This window comes from Peromyscus californicus, unplaced genomic scaffold (assembly GCF_007827085.1).
Source record: "Peromyscus californicus insignis strain IS unplaced genomic scaffold, ASM782708v3 Scaffold_13__1_contigs__length_99412109, whole genome shotgun sequence".
Classification (NCBI taxonomy): Eukaryota; Metazoa; Chordata; class Mammalia; order Rodentia; family Cricetidae; genus Peromyscus; species Peromyscus californicus.
Window position 1 is genome coordinate 15,633,334 of NW_026294424.1, and position 17,601 is coordinate 15,650,934.

The 17,601-nt window shown below is 38.8% G+C and overlaps 1 protein-coding gene across 5 annotated transcripts in view; it reads right to left on the reverse strand.

Annotated features, from left to right (window-relative positions):
- Nucleotides 1–17,601, reverse strand: part of Asb3 (ankyrin repeat and SOCS box containing 3) — a 154,929-nt gene that overhangs the window by 43,484 nt on the left and 93,844 nt on the right. For all 5 annotated transcript variants that reach the window (XM_052734553.1, XM_052734548.1, XM_052734549.1 and 2 more), the window contains one exon: nt 10,860–10,990. In XM_052734553.1, the coding sequence (XP_052590513.1) occupies nt 10,860–10,990 (131 nt within the window). The remainder of the gene's footprint in view (nt 1–10,859; nt 10,991–17,601) is intronic.

Consider the following 17,601-nt stretch of genomic DNA (forward strand, 5'->3'; position numbering starts at 1 on the left):
TCAAAATATACATTCAGAATCGATAAAGAAATGTCACTTCTACTTGAAATGCAGTATACAAAGGATTTCTCTAATGCAGAACCCACTGACTATGAATGTTATACTGAACTCTTAGATCAATATTTTCCAGTTACTCATTATTCATATTGTAGATAGAGCACTGACATTTTGAGAACAGGTTGGCTAATTATTTGGTCTGCTCAAAATAGATGTAGTTTTTTAGTCCTATGAAATTAAAAAGGAAAAGTCTTTTCTAAGCTATAATTCTTGTGTAAATTTTCTTCCAAAATAGATGAGGCACTGACCAATCAAAGAAAGAATTTCATCCAAATCCAGCCTCATAGACCAGTGAGTTTATCTGGGTTATAAAAAAAAAATCTCCAGGAAATTTTTGATCAAATTATACAAGTCTGTACCAGTGCAGATTTACTGGAGTTAATGACTTACCTCTTATGTAACTTTTGGGAAGGGAGGGCCTTGGGAAGTGCTACTGAAGGGTAGTGAACCCTATGAGCATCATGAAATTGCCCTTCCTTTCAGGAGGAGGAGATGTTAGTAGACACAATTTTATGAGGGTCAACGATAGGTGATCATAGCTGCTCTATTTAAGATGGCAATTTTCACGTCAACACAGAAAAGAATATACAAGAACATACTCCAAGATGCAAATCCAAGAGAAAGTACTCCATAGTGCTGTGGGATGTCTTTCTGGTATGTTGTGAATGTGTGTTGCTCTGATTGGTTGATGAATAAAGCTGCATTGGCCTATGGCAAGGTAGGTTAGAGGCAGGCAGAAATCTAAGCAGAGAGACAGGGAGAGGAAAGGCAGAGACGGAGGAGATGCCATCTTGCTGTCCAGGGAGCAGCATGCAATGGTACACAGGTAAAGCCACAGAACATGTGGTGACATACAGATTAATAGAAATGGGCTGAGTTCAGTTATAAGAGCTAGCTAGTAAGAAAATTGAGCCATAGGCCATGGCCATACAGTTTGTAATTAATATAAGCCTCTGAGTGATTATTTTATAAATGGCTGCAAGACTATGGGTGAGAGATTTGTCCTGACTGTGAGCCAGGCAGGACACAGGAAATCTTTCAGTTACATTTGGTGCCCAGAGTTGCCACCTAAAACCTGAGAGAGCTTAAGAAGAGATTATAAATGTAGCTAAGGTCACCTTCCTAGTTTATTTCACTCATGGCGGGCCATGGTACATTGATGTGTCCCCTGGCTGTGGCAGGTTCACAGTGTGTGGGCCTGACCTACAGCATAATAGATCACCTTGGTACATAGGTGTCTCCAAGTCATGCAGCACGCATGGTGAATTTAGCTTTTGCTAGGTACCGACCAAAAAAGTGCGGAGGAGAGGTTCTGTGCCACACACAGCTAGATGAAAGCATGGACCCACTGCCTCCCAAAGTCAGCAGAGAACATGGCTCCCAGAGCTGGTGGTAAATTACCTCCACCATGTTGGGAAGCTCCACCAAAGTGGTTGGAGCCAGCATCCAAGGTTGCCATTTCAGTCCTAGCCATGTTGCAGCAATAGTCAGAAAATGATTACAGAAACACAGTAAGAACAGATTCAGATGGAATAAAACTCTAAACAGTTTACAGTGTGAGCAAAAATGTATGTAGGCTTGAAAGAGAGAGGAAAAGAAGTATGTGTAGTTATATAAGGAAATAGTTTTTAAAAATAAAGTCTTTAAAGAGACAGTAAAAATAATATAAAAGATAAGCCACATAAAGATGGAAATCACACAGAGAGTCTGGATTATATTGTCTTTGAGATTTTTAACTACAGAAAGACATTTGATTGTAAAGGCTGCTGAGTTAAACCAATATGTATATTTTGAAGACATCTTGACTTCAAAATGTGTGTCTAAGGATATGTTGCTTTGGAAAAGATGTTCTGCTTTTGTTTCCACAAAAGATGAAGACCTGTGGATTGCTTCCAGGCTAATATGCTTTGATCATCCAAGACCCCTGAAAGGTCACTGATGATCCATGGCCCAGATGATCCAACATCCAGAATTGCTTCTAGGCAACTGGCACAGACAATTCAGCCTCACAGACTACTCCAGTCAGTACTTGACCATAATTCTTAATTTTCTCAGGATCCTCGTAAGATTGCCAGCACCCCCATCCAAGCAGGAAGTAGTATGAGAAGCTACATCCAAATTCCCAAGATACTGTTTACAAATGTTTACTCTTATTTAAAAGGAGTTTGATTATAAATGCAATCTCTTTCTAAAGAAAAAAAGGGAGATATATATATGTATATATATATATATGATAAGATAAAAGGGTAGATTATTGAATCTACATTTAAAGAGCAACAACTTGTTTGAAATGTTTTACATTGCTAAGGATTTTAGTTTATTGATACAAATTTGAAATTAATTTGTTATACTATATATATTTTTATACTTGTTTAAGGTGTTACGTTTATGCAACTCATTTAAAATTATAATGTTTAATTAAGAAATACAGAAATAATAATTAGTCATCCATGATAATTAAACTTATAGTCATGTTAGTTAAGTTTTCTAGGTATACATAGATATAAATTCAATTAGGTAGGCAATCTTCAAACACTTTAAAGACCTACAGAATATGGCATTTAAAATGTTTTAAAAACTTAGACATTCTGGATAGTGAGACACCTTTGCTCTTGGCAGCACTGATTTACTTCAAAAAGGAAGATGGGCATCGAAGACACTCCATATGGAGTTTATCTTCTTCTTGGCAAAAATAGCCATTTGGGCAAGAAACAGCTCTTGCCTGGAGTGCTGATATTATGTTGTATAAACTGGACATACAGAACCCATAAGAAAATGACCACTGAATTTGCCAAAACAAGGCAAAATGATCCTTCAGGTTCCTGCTTCACAGAGGAGACTGCCAGACATTCTACATGACACTAAAAAACTCGAGGCCTGTTGGCTGAAGATGGATGCCCCAATGCTGCAGAGAAACTCTGGATGACTGTCCAGGTAGCCAGCTGCCTCTGTCATCCTATGTTTTTGGAAGTTGCTAAAAAGGCACTTTGTAGTTTGAGTTTTCCTGCCTGACCCACAGTCAGGACAAATCTCTCTCACCTGCCAGTCCCACAGCCACTCAGACCCGACCAAGTAAACACAGAGACTTACATTGGTTACAAACTGTATGGCCGTGGCAGGCTTCTTGCTAACTGTTCTTACAGCTTAAATTAATCCATTTCCATTAATCTATACCTTGCCACGTGGCTCGTGGCTTACCGGCATCTTCACATGCTGTTTCTCATCATGGCAGCTGGCAGTGTCTCTCTGACTCAGCCTTCCACTTTTCAGCTTTATTCTCCTCCTTGTCCCGCCTACACTTCCTGCCTAGCCAATGGCCAATCAGTGTTTTATTTATTGACTAATTAGCAACACATTTGCCATACAGAACATCCCACAGCAGCACTTCCTATTTACTTAGGTAATATTATATCCTTCTGGAGTCTTTAATGTAGTTGAAGACTAGATAGTTATAATTTTCTTTGGTTATGATAAAAGATAAATTAGATATAAAACTTTAGACTCACAAATATAGGATAGATAGAACATTTTCTTTAATTTTGCCAAATACAAATAGACTAGATGTTATAACTGTAATTCTTGCTTGATAACTGTTTTATTATATGTAATTTTACTATGTTAGAATTAAAACTTTCCTTTTTGGTTAGATAGAAAAGGGGAAGTGCTGTGGGATGTCTTTATGTATGATGTGGATATATGTTGCTCTGATTGGTTGATAAATAAAGCTGCATTGGCCTATGGCAAGGCAGCTTAGAGGCAGGTGGAAATCCAAGCAGACAAACAGGAAGAGATGCCAGCCTGCCTTAGTAAAAACAGTTGTGTCATAGAAAATCACACAAGACAATCAAGAGTTGTGGAAGAACAAAGCTAAAATGCAAAACTCAGATATTTCAACAGGTTCAAAAAGGATGGAAAACATACATACATACACACACACACACACACACACACACACACACACACACACACACACCCCTAGGAAACACCATAGTATAGTTTACATGTTAAATATATAACAGATTCAAGAGTTAGCAAATGTGGGTCTTTATCTTGCAAAGGACCTGAAGTTTTCTTGTATAAGCATCTGGAGGACTGTAGCTTTGGCATTATTTTGAGGTTGAGGTCACAAAACACTTGACAAATGAAACTTAAAGAAGGAAGGGCTAATTTCAGTTCATGATTTGAGAGGATACTGTCTGTCACAAAACTGAAAGAATGGTGGTGGAAAGTGAGGTCATATTATGCCAGCAAAAGAAGGAGGTCTAGCCACCTATTGCTGGATTCTAATGGGGATTTTGTTAGGTTTAACTTTTTTAAACATCCTGTTTATTCTTTTAATCTGTCCAGAATTCTGAGTTCTATATGTACAATGAATTTTTGAATCTATGCCCAAAGCTTTAGCTATTAATTGAGAGGTTTTTTTTTTTTTTTTCTATGAAAGCCAGGCCATTGTTGGACCCCATTGTTACAGGGAAACAAACTCAGATCACCAGTTCCTAGAGGAGCTGTTTAGAATGGACCCTTCTGTCCAAAGCTGACCAAGCAGACTTTAAATAATCTTTACTAAGTTTTTAAAAGAAGGACTAAAGATATCTGCTTTCCTTTGTCAGCCCTAGATACTTCTAAAAGTTAGAAAAGTTACAAAAATTTAAAGGTATAAATAGTGTAGTGAGAAGGCGCCAGCTTAAAAAAAAAACCCACACTGACTCTGGAATCCAGAACCAAGTGAAAGAAACACAATGTGGATCTGGGACCCCAGCCAGTGAAAGAAACACTTTATCCCTGAACCCAGAACCAAAGAAACATTCCCTGACTCTGAAACCAGTGGCAAAGACACTTTGTCCCTAGAACCAGAATCAGTGAAAGAAATATGCCCTGGCCTTAGAAGTAGAGCCAAAAAGCTAAGAAAGGCCAGTGAAAGAAACACAGCTTGGCTCTGAAATCAGGGCCATCTCTGCCCCTGACCAACGAAACTAACCAATCCCTGAGCAGGAAAACTAACCAATCCCTGAACATAAAATCTTCTCCCTGGAGAAACCCCGCCCCTAGGAAATCCTATATAAACCACCCTGCCTGTTTAATTGTTGGCTGTGCTTTCCCACCCTGGTAGAGGCAGCCACTCTCCTGGACTCCTCCTTCCCAAATAAATCTGTTTCCCAAAAGAGTCTTGGGTGGGAAGATTTTCATTCACTGGTGCAGAAAAGAACCTTGCTAAGACATCCCTTAGGGATCTGAGCAGAAAAAACCTTGCAGAGACATTCTCATAAGGGGTTGAGCAAGGCAGAGTAAAACAGAAGAACCTTACTGAGACATCCGTCCCTTAGGGGAGCAGAAAAAGTAACAACTTTTCACTGGAGCCAGAGGAGAGTCTACATTTCTGCAAGGGTTTCCTCTTAAGCAGAGCGAAGCAAAAGAAGCAACATCTTGGGCCAGAGAAGAAACACAGCTCTGCTGGGAAGTCCTCTTAAGTGGGGGCTGAGCAAAGCTCAGTTAATAGCAGCTCTCCAGGAGAGGAGCAGGATTGCTATATCCTGTGGGGAGACCATCCCCCACCACACCCCAACTCAAGGTATAGCCTGACTCCCCAAAAAGTTAGGATACCATTCCCTCCAGAGTTGAGCTGTCCCACTGCAGCTCCAGTTGCCAGAGCTGTCCTAGAAGCTCAAGGTATAGCCTAACTCCCGGAGCAGTCAGGATAACTTTCCCCCAGAGTTGCAACACTTGATTACAAATAGGTCCCAGGAGTTAGAGGTAGCTCAAAAATTATTTAACAACAGAGAAGTGACTGGAACAAGATCTTTTGCATAAACCATGTCACCTTTTCTGATGAGTCACAGTTAGATTTAACAGTTATCTAGCAAAATTTGGGTGTCTTACCCTCTGTCAGAGGAATATCTCCTCTTAGTTAAAAAGTCCTGCCTCCAATCAAAATATACAGTTGAACTATCTCTCAGATTAAACAATACCCAATAACTCTGGAAACAAAAAGGGAAAATTGTCATCCATATTGCCTATACTCATTAGTCCAAGCTTTCTTTGTCCAGGCTATCCTTAAACTTGTGGTGATCCTCCTGTCTGTAACTCCTAAATGCTGAGACTACAGGCATGGACCCCCATGCTTGGCCAAAAAAAAAGCCATTAAAATTTGTGTGACATACTTCTGTTCCTCCAAATATCAATTACTTTAAAGCTAATTAGAAAGTTTTATACCTTAACATTTTTATTAAATGCATTTGACAACCAGAAAACTTCCCCATGTATCAATGGAAGTTTTTGTCAAGAAAATCATATAATACCAGTGTCTATTTTCAAAATCATTTCCACCTAAGATTTCTTTCCCATAAAGCAGTTACTTTCTCGCTGAGTTAAAATGTCTTCTTTCCCTTAAATCAACAGAAATGTAAGCCAGGCTTTTCAGCACACAGTTCTATAGTCCCAGAACTTGTGAGGCAAAGGTGGTAAAATAAATTCAAGGCCAGACTAGGCTATAGAGTAAGAATCTATCTCAAAAATTTTAAATTAAGTTAAATTTAAAATGTCTGTATGTGCTACAGTCACACAGGTATCGATCTGGCACAGCAAGTTGTTTTGTTTTAGTTTTCAAACAGGGTCTCACAATGAACCCGGACTGGTTGAGAACTCATTATATAGTTCAGGCAGGCCTCCAAAATTCACAAGATCCACTGTATTATGCACAGTAATGGAGATGAAAAATAATCACCAATACCACCAAGCTATAAATCCTACAACAGTGCCCTGCCTGTAAGATATACTGGTGCAATAGTGTTGATGTTGTTAATTTTTGTGATATTGGTTGTTTTGATTTTCATTTTTTTGGAGAGAAAGGGAGAAGTTAGGGAGGGAGAGAGTAAATCTGAAGCTCAGTGGGTAGAGAGGTAGGGAAGATCTAGCAGAAATTGGATGAGAAAAACATCATCAAAATATATAACATGCAAAACTTTTAGATAAAAAGGAAAAGAATGCTGTATGATACAAAGGACTGACAATTATTTATTACCTCTACAACCTCAAAAAGATTCAAGAGACTAGAATACAGTATTTTTTATTAACACAAACAAACACAATTCATCTTCATGCTCAAGAACTCACTTCTTTTTGTTTTTTACAGGTTTGTTTTGTGGTGCTGAGAGTTGAAACCAGAGTTGCAAACATGCCTGGCAACAGCTCTGCGACTGATGAACCCAAGCTCTCCTCCCCCTCCTCTCTATTTTGGCACAGGGTTTCCGTATATAATCCAAGTCTCAACTCCTCTCCCTTAGCTACTGTGATAGGGCAAAGCAGTGCAGACATTCCTCCTTCTTATACTCTTGCTGAGGCTATTTCAGGTTTAACTGGAATTTGATCTCCTTGATGGAGAATCCCATGGAAAATTATCCAACTTTATTCTCGGAACCCAAAGTCAATGTTTGCCTTCTCAGAACCCTCACCCACAACTAATGGCTTACCTTAGCTTCTGTTACACTGCTAAGGAACCAAGATTTTGTTTTTTGATTATAAAAGCCCCTTGGTTCAGAATACCTGAGTGTAGTCCCAGCTGGCTTCATCTCTGCTGAGCTCCCCAAAGCATTTTGTAGACCCCAACAAGATCCCCAGAAACTGGAGTGACACTTAGGGGCTCCAGGATCCCAAGGAGCAGGCAAGAGTGTACCAGCTGAAAAGGTATGCACCCTGACATGATCAGGACTCCAAGAAAATCCTTTCTGCCCAATTTTGATAAGCACTCCAGGGGCATCCCTGATGCCACCACTCAGAAGAATAAAAAGATAAGAGTCATCTGATCTGAACACCCCTGGAGGTAAATTTGGTCTGTAAGAGGCACTATCTGGTTAGGACATAAGAAGAGAGGTTGGATGCAACTAAATGTGTGGTGGCCACCCATAGTTTTTAGTATGTTGTCTTTCTATATTAATGTGTCTCCCTGTGTGTCTATGTGTTTCTGTCAGTTCTGTTTGTTAGAAAAACTACTAAAATGGAAGGAGGGAGTAAGTTGTCCTGAAGTATTCTGTTTGTTAATTCATTGCCCCCAAGGCAGTACATGACTTCCCACAGGCTATACCAGGCCACCCACCCATGCTGTGGTGCCCCACCCCCTTGCAGAGGCCATGGTCAGAGAAAAACTGAAAAGAAGGAAAGGAGACATAGATGAGATAATTAGTATTAGTCTTTAATTACTTGGTCCCCATGGCTAACTACCTTACTGTCTGCATTATTATGGTCATTGAGTCTTATCTGAGCAAGCTAGTGATGGGACCCTGCCTCCTCAACTGCATGGCCAACTAAGCTGTGGGTCCTTAGGACCAAATATGATCCCCTAGAACAGCATGAGTCAATGATGTGTCTCATGTTCATAGAACCAATAGGAAATGTAACAGCACAAGACAGTGCAGAGGTTCCTCCATCTTGTGCTCTTGCTGAGGTCATTTTAGGCTTATCTAGAATTTGAGCTCCTTGATGGAGAATCCATGGGAAAGTACCCTATTCTAGGAACTAGAATAGGTTAACTATTCTAGGAATAGCTCTATTCTAGGAACCCAAGGTCAAGATGCCTCAGCTAACTTAGCTTCTGTTAAACTGCTTGCTTGTACAAACCTCCCGGTTCTGCTGCTGAGCAAGATATGAGGACGTGGTTTTTGCCTTTAAAAGCTCCTTGGTCTAAATGCTCAGAGACATCTTAGGTCCAGAATACTTGAGTGCAGTTCAAGCCAGCTGGAACAAAGACTTTCAATTGGCTATAAACTATGTCTGGATGATCATCTCTGGTGGGATCCTCATAACACTACCTGAGAGCTGGGATTTGAGGCATGTACCACCACCATGTACACCTCCACTCATATATTTGTGTTTCTCTCTCTCTCTCTCTCTCTCTCTCTCTCTCTCTCTCTCTCTCTCTCTCTCTCTCTCTCAACACAGGGTTTCCCTGTGTAGCCTTAGCTGTCCTGGAACTCACTCAGTAGAACAGGATGGCCTTAAACTCAAAGATCCACCTGACTCTTCCTCCTGAGTGCTGGGATTAATGGCATATGCCACCACCACCCAGCATATATGTTATTTCTTAAGATAATTAACAAGCTTTTCAATGCATAAAATAAACAATGGTTGCCCTCAAAACATTACAAAGTAACAAAGGTCTCAAGTATTATCTTGTTTGTGGTTTTTAAAACTGTATCACTATGTAGCCACAGGCTGGCCTCACTATATAGTTCAAGCTAGCCTTGAACTTGTGATCTTCTCGTCTCAGCTTTCTGAATGCAGGGATAATAGGTATGAGCCAGTATACATGGCCCTGGAATTGAATATATTACCACCTAGATAGCAATGGTACCTCATTAGCTATAACAATCAAAACCTGTTTGCAAATAGGGGACAAAATCCTCAACCACCACTGACACACCACTACTGTCTATGAGATGAATAGCAAACAACTATCAGGCTCTGAGTCATTCTCTTAGAAAATAACATTCTCCAAGCTATTAGACCTACTACTGAACTAGAAAACAGAAAGAATACAAGGATTTGTAAGTAAAATTACACGTTACAGGTTGAGAATCACTGATCTAGACACACTTGCCATAATGTAAGGCCTTCAGAAGAAACTCAAACATATCTTTAGATGCGCTGAAATAATTTTCCCATCTGGCATATGCACTTCTCTTTTGATTTTTTTGTTCCCAAATCCATTGTCCCACATTCTATCTGTTCTGAAAAGGTATTTGTTTTTGGATGATACAAATACATAATTAGTAAAAGTATATGCAAATACCAACATTGAGAATTACATGCAGGAGAACTTTCCAAAATTATCATTAAGGAAATTCTAAACTGGAAGGCTTAGAAATGCCAAACAGAAAACTCTTCTTCAACAGAAACTTTTATCATAGTCTAAGTATACCTAAATTCAAGAGCATATTTTCCTCTGGCTGCTTTAGATAGAGAAAATTTACTGAAATGTAATTTTCTGAGAAGTTAGAAGGCATTTCTACACACACACACACACACACACACAAGTTTATTTGTTAAAAATCTATTCAAACTGTTTTTGGAGAAGTTCCATTTTATGTAAAAATAGGCATGAAACAACAATTCTCCTAACTTAAAACATACCTCACTTACAACATATAGCCAAAATTAAATAAATTTAAGTATGTAGGAATACTTTGCATATATTATGTTTAACTTGGCTTTCTTACATAAAATCTCCCACTGAATATTCTTTATTTTAGCTAACTTAACACGAAAAGTTGAGGCAGGAAGACCAAGAGTTTTAGGTCAGCCCGCGCTACAGAGAAAGACTCTCTCTTCAAAAAGGCAACAACAAAACAATCAATTCACAGAATTTTGACCCAGCTCACAGGGTATACCAATAGGCTGATATATTATCAATAGAGACAGGTGCAAATAAAAGATGTTAATAATTCCTTTTGGAGATGATAAATATTACAGAGAGAACACAAATCTACAAAAAAATTTTAAAGAAAAATTAAGTTCAGCATTCTTTCGAATATAAACTAAATACTTTTTTACATATCTTTAGGAAGGGAAAAAATGATATCACTAAGTAAAAACAGTTAACAGGCTGCTCTCCATAACATCTATAGGCTAAACTCATGAACAGACACAATTCTCAGAGAAAATTACTATCCTTTCTTTCCCCATCCTTTAAAGAAATGCAAATCATGCCTAATTTACTATATGTTCTCGAACAAGTCCACAAAAAATTCCAACACAGTAAGAGAACCAAGAGAAGGAAGAGTAGCAGTGTGTTTGAATCTGTACTTTCTTACCCATATGTTGCTGAAGAGCCCCAGAGGAGTTTGCACGAACAGAGAGCATCTTTTCAACAGCTGGTGGAAGTCTCTTCCAATTAGAAAATTCCAAAGTAAAAACAAGGATGTCATCGCTGACTGAATCAACCCTGTATCAACAACATGTTAACAGGCCATCAAAAGTAAAATATTAATATATCAAGGGCTAGTACTAGAAGCAAATATCTCACTCCTATTTTTACAAGAACTTAATGATGAAGATGGGCAAAAACAAGACAACACAAAGTATACATAAAACTAGGGCAAGTTTAGTAGACAGTACTCCTAGAAATGGAATAGACTCTGTGTATAATGGGCCTCACGAGGAATTTCTACCCTACTGAAGAGCAAGAACTTTCTTTCAAATTGGAAAAAGCACCAGTGTCTTGAGTGAACTTGCCATTACCTACTCTCAACTAAGCTCTCATGCCAAATGTAGTCTGACCATCCCTATAGACACAGAATGATACAGAAAGGATAAAGCTCAAATATCTCCACTCACCACTAAGCTGAGTATACAAGGGAGATGGCTCCCCCACGCTCCAGCCCCAACCGCCCCATACCATTCCCAGGGATTGTACAGCTATTCTACGAACTTTCCTCATTATAGATTCAGTCCTACAGGGTGACTCAACATAACAGTCAGCTTTAAGAATGGAAATATGAGTTCCACACTAACAGTTCTTCCTTTCTTCTTTCAAAACAACACAGGATTCCCTACCAACCTGCCCACATGAGGCTTCTCAAAGTGTTAGAAATACTTGGAAACTCATGAATAGAACACTGGATTAAAGTAAATCTGGATTTCTATAACACCTCTGCTACTTAAATGTCTAAATTCTTTAAGTCCTAGCTCTCTTACATAATTCATAACCTAGCTATTTCTACAGATATTTTATAAAAATAACATTCAAGAATATAATAAACACACTTGTAAAAGTCTACAATGTATTAAATACTTAATATCAATAGACTATGAAAACTTCAGTACTGTATCGTCCAGGAGATCTTATATCATTATACACATGAAATTCAATCAAAACTTTAAGAGAATTCAAAATCCTAACAAAAATTACTTGTCTAGCTCAACTAGACAGCCTCACACCCTTCAAAGAAAAACAGGTCTACTTCATTACTGTTAGGTCTCAAACCAGACAAATGGCTAACCAAGATGCCTATTTAACATATCAAAGCAAACTGTCTGGCCAGCCTCTCTCAACATTGCAAGTACCTGTTAAGGAAACATCCTGGCTGGTATACCCTTCACCTACCCTAAGCTCTCCAGCCCAGTGACTAGGCTGGGTCCCTTCCCCTAGGTAACCCAGCCATTTTGCTACATTGGCTTCTTGGCTCCTGTTTCCCTGCTCTTCCTCCCTCTCTCTCTCCTCCCCACTCTTACATGGCTTTGTTCAGTCAGCTTGTCAATCCACTCTAGACTCTCCCAAATGACTGCCTCTGCCTCTGCTCTCCCTTCTATCTGTAATAAAAACCTCAACTCCTTAGGAGCAGTCATGTCCTCCTTTTATTTCTTTTTCTTATCCAATTACTACAAAACAAATTCTTTTCAAGCTCAATTTCTGCAGACATCCATAGGGAGCAACTGAAGAAAGGAAAACAACAGGAGGCTAGAAGTTCAGTTGTGGGTTCCTCAAAAAGCATATTGAGAAAAGGGGTGGTTGTCCTCTTACCTCCAGAAACACACCACACACACAAACACAAACATAGAAACAGATCTCAAAAACAACTTGTTTTCTGTATTTGAAAGTATATTTGAAATGACTGATTAGAGTACAAAAATTGCTTTCCAATTTAAAAAAATGTATGCCTGTGTGTCTGTGTATAATTTGGGGAAGTGGGCTCTCTCCTTATCATGTAGGTCCCAAGTCTTCAGGCTTGTAGGCAAGGGCTGAGTCACCTCACTTTTCAAATTCTTAATTCTTTGTATGTAAACGTATAAAGAGAAACTGAAAACAGCAACACAGTTGTCTTGAAAAAAACATTTTAGTTCTCAGTTCTCAGTAAAATGAAGACTTCTAGGGAAATAAATAAAATGACAAGATATACTCTTTAAGATAAAGACTCTCTTTGGCATTTGAGAACTAAAACAAAGGTTACTTGAATTTGGTTCCTTATTTCTGTTTTAAGGGTTTTAATTTTTCTACCTTAATGTGCTTTAGATCTCACTATGACCCAACACAAAGTCATTTTTAGTTATCCGAACACACACAAGTAAATCTGTGCACAGCTTTAATACAATGGTGATTTTATTTCACAATACTGATAACACCACTGAAATTGCATTTTTATTGCCTACATTGACCATCACACTCTACAGTGCAGTTGTATGATCATAAGCCAGTGACAGTCCATCAACAGAATGTGAAGATGGCATTGACTTTCTATTATTCTCACATTAAAATATGGATGGAGGGACTTAGTCTTATATTCATTGTTGGGAAACTGCTTGACTCTGTAGATTATATTGCGACAGGCAATTAATTATTCAGACAGATATATTTTTAAGAGTACTTAAGACAAGCAACAGACTTACATGTGATATTAATAAACAACCAAAATGTGCTTGGATGTATCAGAATCTTTATGGGAGACTTTTTCCTACAATAGTTCTATGAATATAAACTTAATCAAAGAAGGCAAAACACTTATCACATTCAATATAAACACTGGCTTTACCCTTTCAAAAAAAGATTAGTGAAACAAAATGTGACTATGTTAAGAATTTTCATTTCTAGGGGCTGGAGAGATGGCTCAAGTAGTTAAGAGCACTGACTGCTCTTCAAGAGGTCCTGAGATCAATTCCCAGCAACCACATGGTGGCTCACAACCACCCATAATGAGATCTGGTGCCCTATTCTTACACATGCAGGGAGAAAAACTGTATACATAATAAATAAATAAATCTTAAAAAAAAGAATTTTCATTTCTAAAGTGAATTTTTCCATTGTACTCTTTAGTAGTGACATATATGAACTGGCATTCTCAATTAAGAATGCTAAACTAAATAATTTGATCGTTTACTTGATTCTTAACACTTTCCTATTTAAACAAACTGAATAAATGGAGTACACATCCAAGGATTTATTTCCACAAAAATTCTCAGCTACTTATACATGAGGTAAGGACACCATCTGAACCGAGAAAAGGATAGTATATCTTGCAGAATATTGGGACTATACTCATTCACTCTCTATTTGGCTAGAGAACAAAGGACAACAGGCAACATTTACTTTTTTCTTCCATAGGTTTTCCTAATTTATGAGTAAGAAGGAACAAGAAAAGTTGGCATAAATTCCCAGGTTTGGCAATGGATGAAAGTTGCTAACTTTAAATAACAGAACTATTTCATTCCTGTGGATGTATGAAGAAGTTAAAGCAAAATGATTAAGAACAAAGATTTGAAAGTCACACAAAACTCCAGGATATGAAGGAAGAAGGTACTGGGCTATTCAGATGGAGACAGTTAATGGTTTTAGGTGAAGAACATTAACAATGTGACTGAGGAAAAAGTGGAGGTCCTGAAGACAGGCACCACCTGGGGTTCAGGATAAAGGGGAACAGACTGTCAGAGCTGTCTACAGCTATCCAATGTGTTCTGTCAGATTCAAAGCACAGTCACAGGAGTCGCCAGCCAGACACAGAGGAAGCAAGATGTGAAGGCAGAACTGAGAAAAGCTATGGCCATTTAAAGTAAAATGTGAAGCAAAACCTCTCTTTGCTGTTACTCCAAAGATACTGCTCTGAGGAAGAAACTTCCAGCTAATCCCATCAGGCTGGTCCCCAAATCCCAAATGGAATCACTTTGGAGGTATCTAAAATACGTGGTACAGGACAACAAATGGCAATACTTTTCAGGATAATAGTTCATTGATGAATTAATATTCCACCAGAATATTCCATATTGACTGTTTTACCATGCAAAGCTACTAACTTAAGATTTTGAATGTATTTCTTCTTAAGAGATGCTTTTACTGAAAATAAACAATACACCTGGGGGGGGGGGGGGGGCGGGAAGCATAGTCAGAAGGTGACTCCTATAATAGTGAAGGGGATCTGTTGCTAGCTAGCCCCAGAGGAGAGCTAATTGTGAAATATAGTAGGACATTAGTGGCATTTACAAAACTTTGTTAATTACCAGATATAACTGGCACTCACAAGTATTATACATCTCACTAAAACACTTGTGGAGAGGGAGAGCTGTTATGACAAACATGCAAAATTTGAAATTAGAGATTCCCAATGAATTGTCAGTAGTCTTTATATTTCATTCAATTACCTTAAAAATAGTTTTGCACAAATTAATATAAAGCAATAAAAAGAATGGCAACTATGAGCATTTGACAGGCAAATATGAATTTCTTAATAATCTGTTGAGAGTACAATCAAGGATTCAATCTATTATTAGGAAACTGGGATCAGAAAGTTTACCACACTTTGCATTGACTTTACTCCCCAAACCATTGACCAGGGAGCAGTCTCTCTTCACAAGTAGCATGATCAGCAGAGTGTCAGAGAGAGATAACAGTACTAAGCATAAAGCTTGATGAAAATTCCTAAATTCTAGGTAGAGGTAATGAGAAAGTGAGATACCAGGATACACTATCAAATAAAGGCTCATTCTTCACATAAAGAGAGGCCATGGGTAGAAAGCAGAGTCCACAGAAATGCAAACCTAACTTACATATAGTGACTGTTCCTCAGAGAGATCGTTCAGCAGGGAAAAATGCTGTCAAACCTGATGACTTTAGTTCAATATCTGAAATTGATCCTTGCAAGGCTAATAGATGTTTCCTTAAAATTCTGCAAAATAACATGTTCTCTATTCAGCTGGAGACTTTGGTTATATTTTCTCACTTGACTTACCAGGCTCAAGGTACATACCAGAGTATACCACAGGTACCTATCTCAGATAACAACTTTTGCTAAGGCTAGAAGTGGATAGAAACAATCTTGTCATCACAGAATCCTGACTCAACATTCATATAATCTCTTATAAATGGCTAATTGAGAAACAACTAGAACTAAGTAAGTTATAGCTTCAGATACTTCAAAAAACATTTAGTAAGGAAGACAAATTTCAGAAGACAAGCTGCTATAGGGTAGAAATATACTGCCATAGATATATTAAGAGAGGCATACGAAAGTTTAAGCATGGCAGTACATGCCTATAATCCCAACACTCAGGAAGTTGACACAGAAGGACTGCAAGGTCAAGACTACTACAGGTTACTAAGACTCTTGTCTCCACAATACATAGAGGGGCATAACAAATGGCCAAGAGAGCCCGGCAGTGGTGGTACATGCCTTTAATCCCAGCACTAGGAAGGCAGAGGCAGGCGGATCTCTGAGAGTTCAAGGCCCGCCTGGGCTACAGAGTGAGTTAGTGGAAAGGCGCAAAGCTACACAGAGAAACCCTGTCTGGAAAAAACAAAAAAGGCCAAGAGTAGAAAAAAGGTCCCTCAGGAAAGTACCATGGAAGCTATACCTCTCTTAAACATTTGCTGTCACTTCTTATAGAACTCTGTGCTTTTAAGATCAATTTGACTGTTTGTAACCCTCAATTCATTCAGCCCAGCAAAGCTATGTGGTGAATTCTCTCACGCAATGCACCTAGAACAGTATACACACACGCGCACGCACACACCTACCCTCCTCCTACGGTAGAGATCTCAAGAACTGATGGTGAGAGCTCACCAGCACCGATTGGACTAAGTGGCCAGCAGACAGGTCTCCTGCAGACAGGTCCTCCATCAAACCCTGTAACCCACAAGCCTCACCTCTCCCAAAGCCCGCCATCCAAGACTGCAGCTGCTCTGAGACAGAGTTCGATTATTGGACTAAGAGCTGCTCCCTGAGACAGAGTCCATAAGCACCGATTGAACCAAGAGCCCAGATTAGAACAAGAGCTCCCATTGGACTAAGAGAGGCTCGGCTCCATCGGACACAGACACCGTTTGTACCGAGTGAAGGAAGAGATAGGTAGACGCCAATGCAAAAATACAGTCAACAACATAAAGATAATTATGGAACCAGCAGAACCTAGTGGCTCTACATCAGCAAGACTTGAACATATCAACGCAGAAGCAGCATAAGAAATCAACCTTTAAATGACTTTAATAGAGGTCTTTAAAGAGGAAATGAAAAATTCCCTTAAAGAAATTAAGGAACAGACAAAAAATTGGAAGAAATCAATAAATCCCTGAAAGCAAGCCAAGAAAAAGCAATTAAACAGGTGAAGGAAACAGTTCAAGACCTGAAAACTGAAATAGAGACAATGAAGGAGACACAAACTGAGAGAATGCTAGAAATGGAAAATCTGAGTAAACAGGACCTACAGAATCAAGTATAACAAACAGAATGCAAATGATGGAAGAAAGAATCTCTGGCATTGAAGATATGATAGAAGAAATAGATTTGTCAGTCAAAGAAAACATTACAGCCAAAAAAGCCATAACAAACATACAGGAAATTTGGGACACCATGAAAAGACCAAACCTAAGAATTATAGAGATAGAAGAAGAAGAAGAAGAAGAAGAAGAAGAAGAGGAGGAGGAGGAGGAGGAGGAGGAGGAGGAGGAGGAGGAGGACGACGACGACGACGACGACCACCAACTCAAAGGCACAGAAATATATTAACCAAATTCATCGAAGAAAACTTTCCCAACCTAAAGAAGGAAATGCCCATGAAGACACAAGAAGCTTA